The 12,500-nt window shown below is 50.3% G+C and overlaps 1 protein-coding gene across 9 annotated transcripts in view; it reads right to left on the bottom strand.

Moving 5' to 3' along the window:
- Positions 1–12,500, bottom strand: part of LOC135261212 (microtubule-actin cross-linking factor 1-like) — a 97,148-nt gene that overhangs the window by 47,523 nt on the left and 37,125 nt on the right. The window contains exon 1 of one of the 9 annotated variants that reach the window (XM_064347285.1): positions 11,674–11,774. The exons of 7 other annotated variants lie outside the window; for them this stretch is intronic. In XM_064347285.1, coding sequence (XP_064203355.1) covers positions 11,674–11,716 — 43 coding nt within the window. In that variant the 5' untranslated portion in view covers positions 11,717–11,774. Of the gene's footprint in view, positions 1–7,893; positions 8,342–11,673; positions 11,775–12,500 lie in introns of those variants that run through there. One more of the 9 variants, XM_064347284.1, reaches the window with a different exon arrangement.

Genomic DNA, 12,500 nt, shown 5'->3' with positions numbered 1-12,500 from the left:
TGGTCACATGTTAAGAATGATTGTGTGTCTTCACTACAGTATGAACATGCGTAAAGCCACATTGCTGTATTCAGTCAGGGGAGTTGGGATGAACAGGGTGGGGTTTTCGGCCACTACCCCAGCCCCCCCACCCCAAAGATCAAATACGTCACCACGGCAATGATCAATGGTAGGGTTAATGAGAGCCCCCGGCTCCAGGTCCGGGGCCCGGTTCCTTAAGAAGATAATCCCCTTTTAACGAGCAGATCCGGCCTCCGCGGAAGCAGCCCGTTTGAAGTGACCCGCCACAGCGGAGGAAGCTAACCGGAGGAGACACGAGGGCAGCTACAGCTACCAGGCTTCAGCTGCGCACCAGGTACGCTACATGTTGTTCACAACCCCTCCATATGTCAGAGACGCCATGGGCAACATCAGCCAGTGCTTATGAAATGGAAGAAATTAAAGTGGAGAAAGAGGGAGGGAGGGAGAAAGGGGGAGAGGGGGCAACAGGGAGGTCAAGAGAAAGTGGGGCCACCTCTCACCCCGTCATTCCCGCGACCCTGCAGCTCTCTCTCACGCACGGCCACACACACACACAGCCCTCAAAGAAACTTCCTCCGTTCGACTCCGGCCATTACCGGCAGAAAATCAGATCTCAGTAATCCTGCTCCCTCCTGTCCATCAGCATACCAGCTCTCTGGACCCTCAAAGTCAAAGTCTCTCTTTGTGGAAACAGGTTCGGTCCCCCCACGCCTTTCCTGGAGCTGCCCTTGACAGGAAACGAGAGGTCTGTGACAAACCCAGCTATTTCAGGCCTTTCTTGCAGTACGAGTGGGCAGGAAGCAAACAGGAAGCTGAGGAGGTGCACTTCCTGTCGCACCGCAAGGGAAATACTGCAGCCCTCGGAAATCCATAACAAAGCGCACGGATAAACAGGCAGTGCGACCGCGGCTGGACTGCAGAAAACAGGTCGAGCCGCAGACCGTGACTGTGCCAGCCAGCCGGCTGTGGCAGCCTGAGAGAAGAAGGTGACTGCCCTGCTGCAGGGTGACCTGTACCACAGAAACAGCCACTTCCCTCCCGCTCAGTCACACACTGCAGTAACAGCGCACCACTGTTCCAGTGTACCTGCTGGCCCAGGCTGGCGGGGGCAGAGGAGAGGTTCCTGTTTCCTGTCTGCGGAAACAAAGCTGTCCTGTGTGGGCAAGGGAGGCAGACTGAGAGAGATGGAGAAAGAGTGAATTACTGAGAGTGGGAAAGAGAGAGAGCGTGAGAGACAGAGAGAAAGAGTGGGGGAGATGGAGCAACGAGGGAAAGACTGGAAGAAATGTGAAAGCAAGCACTGTTTTCAACCAGTGGCTCTTTGAGTTACTCCTGAGGAACTGGATGAAGAGCGAGAGATAAGTCGGACGACGGCCAGAAAATCACGCGGGAGGAAAGCCAGGCGAGCGTTCTTCTCTCCCTCTGTCCCTCTCTGCTTTTCTCCCCACCTCCCCCTCTCTCTTCCTCACCTCCCTCCCTCCCCTCTCCCTCCCTCTCTCTGCTCACCCACAGCCTGGCTCGCCCGCGCTCTGCGCTGTCACACAGACAATGGGCCCCTCGGCTGCGCGGCATAATTGCACAGCTCTCCCTCTCCCCGCCATTACTGAGGCGCTACCCAGGCCGCGCTCAGCGACACGCAGCGGGGAGGAAATGACACGCGCTCCCTCTCCCCGCCATCACTGAGGCGCTACCCAGGCCGCGCTCAGCGACACGCAGGGGGGAGGAAATGACACGCGCTCCCTCTCTCCCCCTCCCTGTCGCTCGCCCGCAGCCCCGGGGACGCCCCGCTGCGTAGGAGTTCAGAGTCTTCCCCTCCCCCTAAAACTTCAAACCTCGGACAGAACGCTGCTGCTGTTCCGGCAGAGGCCAACAGGGGGCGATGCAGCTCGCTGATAGAGGGAGGGAGGGGGGAAAGGGGGGGTGGGCATTCCATTTCCACGCCAGTGTTGTTGTTTCGTTTCATAATTTGAGACCACGCCCTGCTGGCATGCGAGAGATACCCAGCGATGAGCGCTTATCTCCCGGGGGCCAGCCGTCTGGCGCCTAACCCTGCTCAGGGTCTCCCGTCTGCAGCCCTGCCCCCGGCAACAGGGTAAATACACAGCACCCTAACCCTAACCCTAACCCTAACCCTGCTCAGGGTCTCCCGTCTGCAGCCCTGCCCCCGGCAACAGGGTAAATACACAGCACCCTAACCCTAACCCTAACCCTAACCCTAACCCTAACCCTACTCAGGGTCTCCCGTCTGCAGCTCTGCCCCCGGCAACAGGGTAAACACACAGCACCCTAACCCTAACCCTAACCCTGCTCAGGGTCTCCCGTCTGCAGCTCTGCCCCGGCAACAGGGTAATACACAGCACCCTAACCCTAACCCTAACCCTGCTCAGGGTCTCCCGTCTGCAGCTCTGCCCCCGGCAACAGGGTAAATACACAGCACCCTAACCCTAACCCTAACCCTGCTCAGGGTCTCCCGTCTGCAGCTCTGCCCCCGGCAACAGGGTAAATACACAGCACCCTAACCCTAACCCTAACCCTAACCCTGCTCAGGGTCTCCCGTCTGCAGCTCTGCCCCCGGCAACAGGGTAAATACACAGCACCCTAACCCTAACCCTAACCCTAACCCTGCTCAGGGTCTCCCGTCTGCAGCTCTGCCCCCGGCAACAGGGTAAATACACAGCACCCTAACCCTAACCCTAACCCTAACCCTGCTCAGGGTCTCCCGTCTGCAGCTCTGCCCCCGGCAGCAGGGTAAACACACAGCACCCTAACCCTAACCCTAACCCTGCTCAGGGTCTCCCGTCTGCAGCCCTGCCCCCGGCAACAGGGTAAATACACAGCACCCTAACCCTAACCCTAACCCTGCTCAGGGTCTCCCGTCTGCAGCCCTGCCCCCGGCAACAGGGTAAACACACAGCACCCGCACCCTAACCCTAACCCTAACCCTGCTCAGGGTCTCCCGTCTGCAGCTCTGCCCCCGGCAACAGGGTAAATACACAGCACCCTAACCCTAACCCTAACCCTAACCCTGCCAGGGTCTCCGTCTGCAGCTCTGCCCTCGCAACAGGGTAAATACACAGCACCCTAACCTAACCTAACCCTAACCCTAACCCTGCTCAGGGTCTCCCGTCTGCAGCTCTGCCCCCCGCAACAGGGTAAATACACAGCACCCTAACTGCCCCAAAATCACACAACACTTTCATTACATCATTATTTTATATTACACATTCTTATGTTAAATTGAGTATGTGTTCACATGAAATAAATTCTTAATATTTACTACAAGTTATACAAGTTCTAGAGTACAAATTAAAGCAGTTGAGCCAGGTTGCCATTTTTACCATGAAGGTACCATGACCCCATTCATTCACAAAACCACAAAACCTCTGACCTCTGACCTCTGGACTGTGTGCGAGGTGAAGCTGGTCTGCAAACTTCCCCTTGCTTGGGCTGAATTAGCATTAGCCGTGAAGACACCTCCATTTTAACCGAGATACCAATTCACTTTTTCCATTCCGTGCATTCTGGGCCTCCAAGCCCGTTCCACATCAAACACCTCAAAGCCATGGCAACAAGCATTTCAGTTTCATAAAGGCACAGGAAGGTACACCTGACACACACAAACAAACACACACACACACATACACCTGGGCTACTGACCTAAGCTTACTGGTCTACGCACTCCCCTTCCATCACCTACTCCCCCTTCACTCAATTTCATCCAGTTGAATGGAAAACTCCAAATTTCACCATGCTGTTCAGTGTCACTTCGTTGTTAAACCCCTCCCTGCCTGGGCCATGGGAGGGCCCTGCACTTCCATTTTCTCCTGCTCCTAAATCGCCAGGCTGTGTGTTTTCACATGGTTGTGTACTGAGAGATAAGGGATGGTGTTTGATCTAAATCAGTGGCAATTTCCTCACATCAGTCAGCCGCTGCACAAAGCATTTCTCCCTGACCCCCACCCCCCCCCCCCCCCCCCCCAAGCCCTTGACCAATAACAACCAAGAGCTCCACTGGGCCAGCGGCACGCTATCATTATTTAGGCTATTCATTTCAAAATAAATAACTAACAAAAAAGGGATTTCCCAGACAAACCGACTGTTAGTCAGTTTAAAACACATGAGTAGAATGTTGGTGAGAACATTGGTGAAAACAGTGACTAGTTTCTAAATTATTACAACTGGCGGAAACATTTGTCAGACGAGGCAAGCGAGGCCGTCTACAGCGAGCACTGAAGAAACCCCAGTCTGCCCAGAGGACTCAGCCTTGCAGGCGCAGGCCTAGTTAGTGGCGTATTTTAAAAAGCTGCTCCAGTCAGATTCAGCCATTGGCACGGCTGGTCGCTGCTTGATGTTTAGTGGGTCAGCACTGGGTTGACTTGCGCTAGATGTACTGTCACTGATTGGCTGGTCAGTCTGTTTGTAGGGAGGGTGATCGCTGCAGATGATTCCTTCGTATGCGTTGGCAGGGTGATGCACCTGGAGAATTCTCCTCTGGTGCGTTCACAATCACACGCTCACTCACACTCAACCAGCAGAACCTAAAACCTGGGTCTTCTGACGTAACGTACCGCGGTACGATGCTCTTATTGACCAAGCTCATGAAACCTCGCCCCTATTTGTCAGGGTGAATACAGGATATGACCTGAATGCGATTTGAAGCCCCTCCTTAACGGACCGGTTGGTTTGAGGGCGATACTGTGATGAGCTCTGGCGGTACGCTGCATCCTGCCGCTACCATACTGATAGCTTCAGGGAGATAGCGCAAAGAGAGCCTCACAGTCACCGTGGAAAAACCCCCCGAGGAAATGACTGACTCATTCTTGCGTTTCACTAGCACATGTGCAAATGTGAGCGTGGCCATAAAGACTGAAATGAGGCAGCAGCGTCTGCGGAAGCCAAAGGCCGGGCTGTCAGCGAGGCTTCAGGTGGGATTCACCATGGCGACTGCAGGCCACGCCTTCAGAGTGAAGCTGGGGGCGGGGAGAACGTCCTGATCTGCTTTCCTTAGAATGGGAAGGAATTCATTGTGCGGGGAATTTCGGACGGCATTACCCAAGCTCTGACGACTTCTGGTTAATTAGAGAAAGATCAATTTTCCTTGTTAGCATTCATTGAGTGCTTGATGAGGGTTGGATAGGGAATCAAGGATGAGAATGGTGCTCAAGACAAGTGTTTGTGTGTGTGTGTGCCATTTGTAGGGTGCCTGCGTGTGCCGAGTGTGTGTGTGTACATATGGGGTGTCACTATGTGGTGATAAGTGAGTGTGCGTGTGTGAGTGTGTGTGCATGTATGTGCACATTTGTGTGCGTGCGTGTGTGTGTGTGTATGTGTGTGTGTGTGTGTGCATGCATACATGCGTCTTTATGTGTAAGCATGTGGGCTAGTAAGCGCATTATGTAACAGAGTCTGTGTCTGAGTGCGGAGGGGGATTGGAGCTAATCTGGGTTAGTGTGGATTAATGTACCAGTGCGAGAGAGAGGTAACACACTCACAAACGCACTGGAGAGAGATCACACTCGCGCACACACACACACACGCACACACACACACACACTTGTATACGAAAGCATGAATTTATCAAAGTCAACTGTGTCCCTGCAGTGCAGACATAAATATCTGATTCCAGGACAAATACCATGCCATATTAGGGGCTTTATGAGACCGCTGGACAGTCAACACTAAAGAAACTTTTGAACTTTGTGTGAAATTCTTAGTCAGATCTAAGGTAAACCCAGCAGGTCCCAGACAAAGACGGCTGTGTTTTGTTCAGATGTGGAACAGACAGGAACCCCCCCCCATTCCTGTGCAGTCTAAACGTCTGTCCCATGACCCAGGATTGAATTACAACTTTCAGATAATGTCTGTACACCTTTTTCTGTTAACATACAATGAAAAACTGATCTAGAAGAGAAAGAAGAAAAGATGAGTTTACACTTGAGTTGACTCTTTTCATACTGACAGCACATAACCTTGCGCACATTAATCTAGCTACAGTACCTCAGTGAGGGCTCGTACACGGACAGACACGCGTGTGATTTTAGCTACAGTACCTCAGTGAGGACTCATACAGAGACAGATAAACGTGTGATTTTAGCTACAGTACCTCAGTGAGGGCTCGTACACAGACAGACATGCGTGTGATTTTAGCTACAGTACCTCAGTGAGGGCTCGTACACAGACAGACATGCGTGTGATTTTAGCTACAGTACCTCAGTGAGGGCTCATACAGAGACAGACATGCGTGTGATTTTAGCTACAGTACCTCAGTGAGGGCTTGTACAAGGACAGACACACTCGTGATTTTAGCTACAGTACCGCTCGTACACGGACAGACAACATGGATTTTAGCTACAGTACCTCAGTGAGGGCTCGTACACAGACAGACACACTCGTGATTTTAGCTACAGTACCTCAGTGAGGGCTCGTACACAGACAGACACACTCGTGATTTTAGCTACAGTACCTCAGTGAGGGCTCGTACACAGACAGACACACTCGTGATTTTAGCTACAGTACCTCAGTGAGGGCTTGTACAGGCACACGGCGTGATTTTAAGCAACCAGATCTCAGTGAGGACTCAACAGAGACAGAAAACTGCAAGTTAGCTACCAGACCCAGTGAGAGCCGTAACGAGAAACAACTGCTTAAAATATTTCAGCTACAATATCTCAATAGAGGACCATACAGGAGACAGATAAACGTGTGATTTTAGCTACAGTACCCCAGTGAGGGCTTGTACACAGACAGACACACTCGCGATTTTAGCTACAGTATCTCAGTGAGGGCTTGTACACAGACAGACACACTCGTGATTTTAGCTACAGTACCGCTCGTACACGGACAGACACACTCGTGATTTTAGCTACAGTATCTCAGTGAGGACTCATACACGGACAGGCCAGGAAAAAGGCAGACCAAAGACAGGAGCAGCAGCCCTTCCACACAGAGAAGAAAACTGCAAGGGCAGGGCACCAGGAGAGAGAGAAACGCGATAAGAGAAACACAACTCCCCTTAAACAAATCATGGCCAAATACCACAGCCACAGCCCAACAACATTCAACATATGTCACAGACATACAGGAGCTCGTTCATCACTGTGGTTTACATACACCCACAGGACAGAGGCCCACTTCCCCACAAAACACACACACATACACACATACATACATACATGCACTCTCACTCTCATTGAAACATGTTCACATACACACACACACACTCATAAACTCACACATTCTTGTAAATGAAACTATGAGTATGACAGGCAGAGGGCACAAGGTCTTTTCCTGGAGGGCTCAGTCATTCAGGGTTTTTTTTTTTGTTTTTTTAGTGTCCAGAGTCTTGTCACGCACATGCTCAGAGGCATGGGACAGGTGACCCATAAAGGGTGGGTCCAGCATTCAGACAGGGGCTAACTCTGAAGAAAACTCCAAATCCCAGACAGTTGACAGTGAGCTTGGCCTGTCACAGCTGTCCCTCGCTCCTCCCCAGCCCCCCCTCCTGCCACCGGGGACTGAGGGGCGATGACAGCACCCAGGACACATGCTCATTCTGACCGGGCCACACAATGCCCAGGCCCACAATTAATCATATACCTTAAGGAGGGATTCACCAGCATGCCACACTGTAGCAGTTTCTATGACATAAATCCAGACAACTACAAACTCTCTGAGTTCCCCAATGGGGGCTGTGCATCTTCTAGCACCAAGAGCACAACCAGACCTCCCTTCAACGACAGATGCTCAGAATTAAATTTAAACAGACACAGAATGAGAGAGAAACAGAAAGGAAAGTTCTCTCTAATTCACGCGATTGACTTCAATGGGTGTAATGATTCACAGACAAAATAAAAGCGAAGGGATATGACTGACCTTTCTTATCGCTCAGGTCCTGGAGAAACTGCCTATAGGCAGCCACCGAGCTCATCTCGCCCCCACCCCAGGAGCCCCAAGGGGGGAAAGCCCAGAGACAGAGAGAGCAGGGAACAGAGAGAGGGGCAGCGGTGAAGGGCAGACGAAGGTGCAAAGAAGAGAAAGAGAGAAGGAAGGTAAGGAAGAGAGGGAGAAAGAAAAAGGCGACAGGGAGGGAGAGGGTGGGGGGCTTTCTGTCCGTCACAAGGCTCCACAAGAATCCCTCAGGTCAGGGGGGTACACCTCCCCGGCTGTCAGATAATCCCAGCACTGCGCTCTCTCTCTCTCTCTCTCTTCTTCCCGTGTTTCAGGCTGTTTCTCGCGGTTCGGAGCGTGGCGGTGTGCACCACCCGGCAGTCCCCGTCACTCTGCGACGCTACGCGTGCTTCAGCACAGCCGGATAGAGGAACTGCACTTTGACCACAAGGCAGGTGATGTCACTGGCAGAGCCGGGGCATGTGTTCAGCTCGCAGCGTGTGTGTGTGTGTGTGTGTGTGTGTGTGTCTGTGTGTGTATGTGTGTGTGAGCGTGTGTGTGAGAGAGAGAGAGTGAGTGTTTCTTATTATCCAGACTTCAGCTGTGCACTTATTCAACAACAGCCCATGTGTGTATGAGTGTGTGTGTTTATGTGCACACAATTGTGTGTGCAAGACGCTATGTGACTATGAGTGTGTGTGTGACTGTTTGTCAGTCATTGTAAGTATAAGTGTCTTAACTAGCAACTGTAAATAGCCTTGCCTTGTGACTGACTACACCCACAATCTTCACAAATGTGTGTGCCTGCATGTGTCTCCAAGTATTTCTAAATGAATGGAATAACATTTGCATAATGATTTGTGTGTCTGCCTTCTCAGTGAGGGCAATGTCAGTATAGCAGAAGAGCCCAGCACAGTATAACTCCCTCTCACTCTCTCCTTCTCCCTCACTCGACTCCTTCATCTCCCTCCTCTCCTTTCCGTCTCCCAGCTGAGGAAGGTAAACAGGAAAGTGAATGATTACCTCGGCCTTTCAATCTCTAATCTGGAAAACAGCAGAGATCTACAGTGAAGGGTCAAAAAACCCATGCCACTCACCTAACCTACTGGCTTAGTCTGTTCAACACAATACTGTAAGCTTGGGATTGGAAATACATTACTATTTTTAATTTTTAAGTTAAGAAACATTCCGCAGATAAACTCAGCTTTCATTTACTCGGTCCTGTCTAAGATTCACCTCACTTTCTTTCAACACAGACCTTCCAAAACTCATAAGGCAAATGTGCGTGAAAATTATGTTCACAAACACCCAAGGAACAGCCACACGCACACACACATACAAACCTCTGAAACACACAAAACATATATGTGTGCATGTGCGCGAGTGTGTGTGTTAGTGTTAGTGTGTGAGTGCATGAGTGTGCGCGTGTGAGTGTGTGAGTGTGTGCGCGTGTGTGTGTGTGAGTGTGTGTGTGCGCGTATGTGTGTGTGTGTGTGTGTGTGTGTGTGTCAGGTGTGAGTGTGTGTGTGTGTCCGTGTGGTGTGTGTGTGTGTGCCGTGTGTGTGAGTGTGTTGTGCTTGGTGTGTGTGTCAGGGGTGTGCTATGTTGCGCTATTGCGATGCTCTTTCTGGCACATGGAAGGGAATGCTAGCTGCCGCTAACGCCCGTGTGAATGTGATCGCAGGCCTGCTTCTGCTATCCGGCTGCAATTAGCGGTGATTATCAGGAGGGGCTGAGCAAGGCTGCAGAGTTCTCATCTCAGACTCTCACTCCCACACAAAGGGACATTTCAGCCACGAGGCCAAACATCTCAGATGGAAGAAAGCAGATCATCACCGTGTGTGTGTGTGTGTGTGTGAGAGAGAGAGAGAGTGTGTGTGTGTGTGTGTGTGAGCGGAGGGGGCGGGGGGCATCTGAATAAGAGGAATCACCTGTGAAGGGCGAAATCTGAACCGATCCATTTAAATCTGAGGTCATGATGCCTCCCCCACAGATCAATAACCAGGCAGAGGAATTGATCCAAAATACCCTCCAGCCCCTCACACCCCATCCCAAACCCCCACCCCAAACACCATCTTCCAGGCTCTCTGCCTCACCAGCAAACAGCACCCAAACCAGCCCAGCCCATCCCATCCCCCAAAAGCACGCAAACTGGATCCGCACACACCGATTCTCCCCTCACACTCATTAGCACAATGCCCCTCTAGAGAACAACAAACTCTCTCTCTAAGCCAGCAATATGTTCCCACACCAGGAGCGTACTCAGTACACAAAACATTTACAGAAAGCCTTCTGACAAAAAGAGCTGCTAATGAACTGAACATTCATTTGCAGAAGTCTTTCAGCGTGGCAAAAAAAAACTCCTACATTCAGCACTTCTTCAAGAAATAACAAGAAGATGACATGCAAAAAGTATTAATACACACAAAATACAAGCAAACTAATCTCTAATGAAACGGAAACTACCAAATATGACACTACACAAAGCTGTCTATAAATGCATTTGTTATGTCATACAGTTATGTTTAGGCCTATATCTTTTTACGAAATGAAAAAATGTGCTTTGAAACAGAGTAGCAACAGCAGCCACGTGTGCTGCCGGCCCTTCAGAGTTTGTTACGCTGAATTTTAATCAGAAACCAAGGCTCAGTTAGCCTCCAGTCACCAGCAGCTGCCACCAGGACGTCAAAGACATTGTGCTGAACACATTTCGACACGCCCATGACGCTAAAGATAATAACAAGAGGTAGGAAGCGCTTAGCAAACGCTCATTTATGAACACAACATTCACAGCGCGGCAAAAACCTTCAATTTCATGGTGCATCCTTGAAATTGAAGGAGCAGAGCACAAAATCTCTCATCCCCAGTCAACGGGACATTCCCGCACCACGGCTCTCTGGTTGCCAGGATGATCATCCCCATTAGGGGTGCACCCATCGACTGCCCGTGGATTGGAACCGGCTGGTTTTCGCTTTCGTTTTGGCCGACCTGTATTCCGGTTTTATGATGTAAGGAATGTGAGCAGAGTCCATGCGCAGGCTGCATTGGAATGCTGCCACTATATCTTCCCCAAAATCACGGGGCTGTTTTAGGGCCCTAAAACAACATAACAGTAATACTGTTGATAATAATAATAATAATAATAATAATAATAATAATAATAGTAGTAGCAATAGTAGTAATAGTGGTAGTAGTATCTGAATGTATTGGTAAACTACAGTGCAAATAAACAATCTTATATTTTCTTTGTTACCTGCTGCTTAAAAAAAAAAAACTTTCAAGTCAGCTATTGGAATCGGAATTGGTTGATTCGGCTTCAAAAAATGGGCCATAAAGATTCATTATCAGTGAATCCCCATGGTTTCCCCCTAATTCCCATGGTTTCTCAGAAGCGAATCAAGCTTAACCAGTTCCTCAACTGAACTAAAACAAAATCAGCCACACTGGCAAATGTACATGTATATATTCTATTCATGAATCATTTTCCAATATTTTATATAAAGAAAATAACTGAGTCCAGCAATGGACCAAACAGGCAATGAACTGAAAATATTCAGACTTGGTCGTGCCCCCCCCCAGAGCCCCATTCCATTTTATCCCGCCCCCTCCACCTTCAGAGACACCTGACCTAAAGTTCAGGTCAATAATGTTGATTAATTGATTGAAAAAGTGAACTAGTCGTTTGCTTGCCTGACTGATTGACAGACAGACAGACAGTACTAATCAACACTGGCATTAATGCATTGATGAACACGATGACCTTACCTGGGTGTTTGGGGCCCAGCAGCAGCAGGAGCAGCATCAGCATGAAAAGAGAAGGAGGAGAGGCAGGGGTTAGCGGGGAGGCCGAAATGCAGTGGGCTCCTGAGACAGGACCTCCTGCACTGAGAGGGACACGGGGAGAGGGCGGGGGGGCACCCCGCCAGGGCTCGCCCTAAAACGGCCCAGTGATAAACACGCAGCCGACCGGCCGCAAGGGGCCACACCCCCCGCGCCAGAGAGGGGCTATTGTTTTTCTGCCAGAATTTAGCTGGCACAGCAAAACTCCCATTAAGTCGCTACGTTGCTATTTCTTAGCACTACTGTGTTCCTCATATTAATACAGCAATGCACATCCACAACCAGTAACACAAGTGCAGGATAGATTAAACACTACAGGTACAGCCAACAGAGTAAGTACATCTGGGTGAGCAGCATCAAAACAAATCATTTTCAAATACACCACAACATGATCAAAGTTAACACCCACACTGCGTCTTCATCAGGATCAAACGAATCCCATTTGAGTCCAAAGAGGTCCAAAATGAATCCTTTACCCCCCACTCCTGACAGTTATGCTGAAGTCTCTACACACTGATAAACTGGGCGTTCCATAGAACAACTCATATAAAAGCTAAAAAGCTCATTTCAGTAGCCTCTAAGTCCCCAGTTTCCAATATCCGAAGGTCACCTGACCCCTAAACCTGAGACTGGATGCAACGACTCTCTGGAGTCTGGGCACTCTGCAGCTCCCAGCATCCTCTGTGCCTCCTTCTGCCACACCCCTTTCTGCTGGCCTAACACTCAGACCCCTGTCCCACCATTCCTTAGAA

The sequence above is a fragment of the Anguilla rostrata genome, chromosome 8, assembly GCF_018555375.3.
Source record: "Anguilla rostrata isolate EN2019 chromosome 8, ASM1855537v3, whole genome shotgun sequence".
NCBI classification, from domain to species: domain Eukaryota; kingdom Metazoa; phylum Chordata; class Actinopteri; order Anguilliformes; family Anguillidae; genus Anguilla; species Anguilla rostrata.
This window is presented reverse-complemented; position numbering and strand designations above follow the sequence as displayed.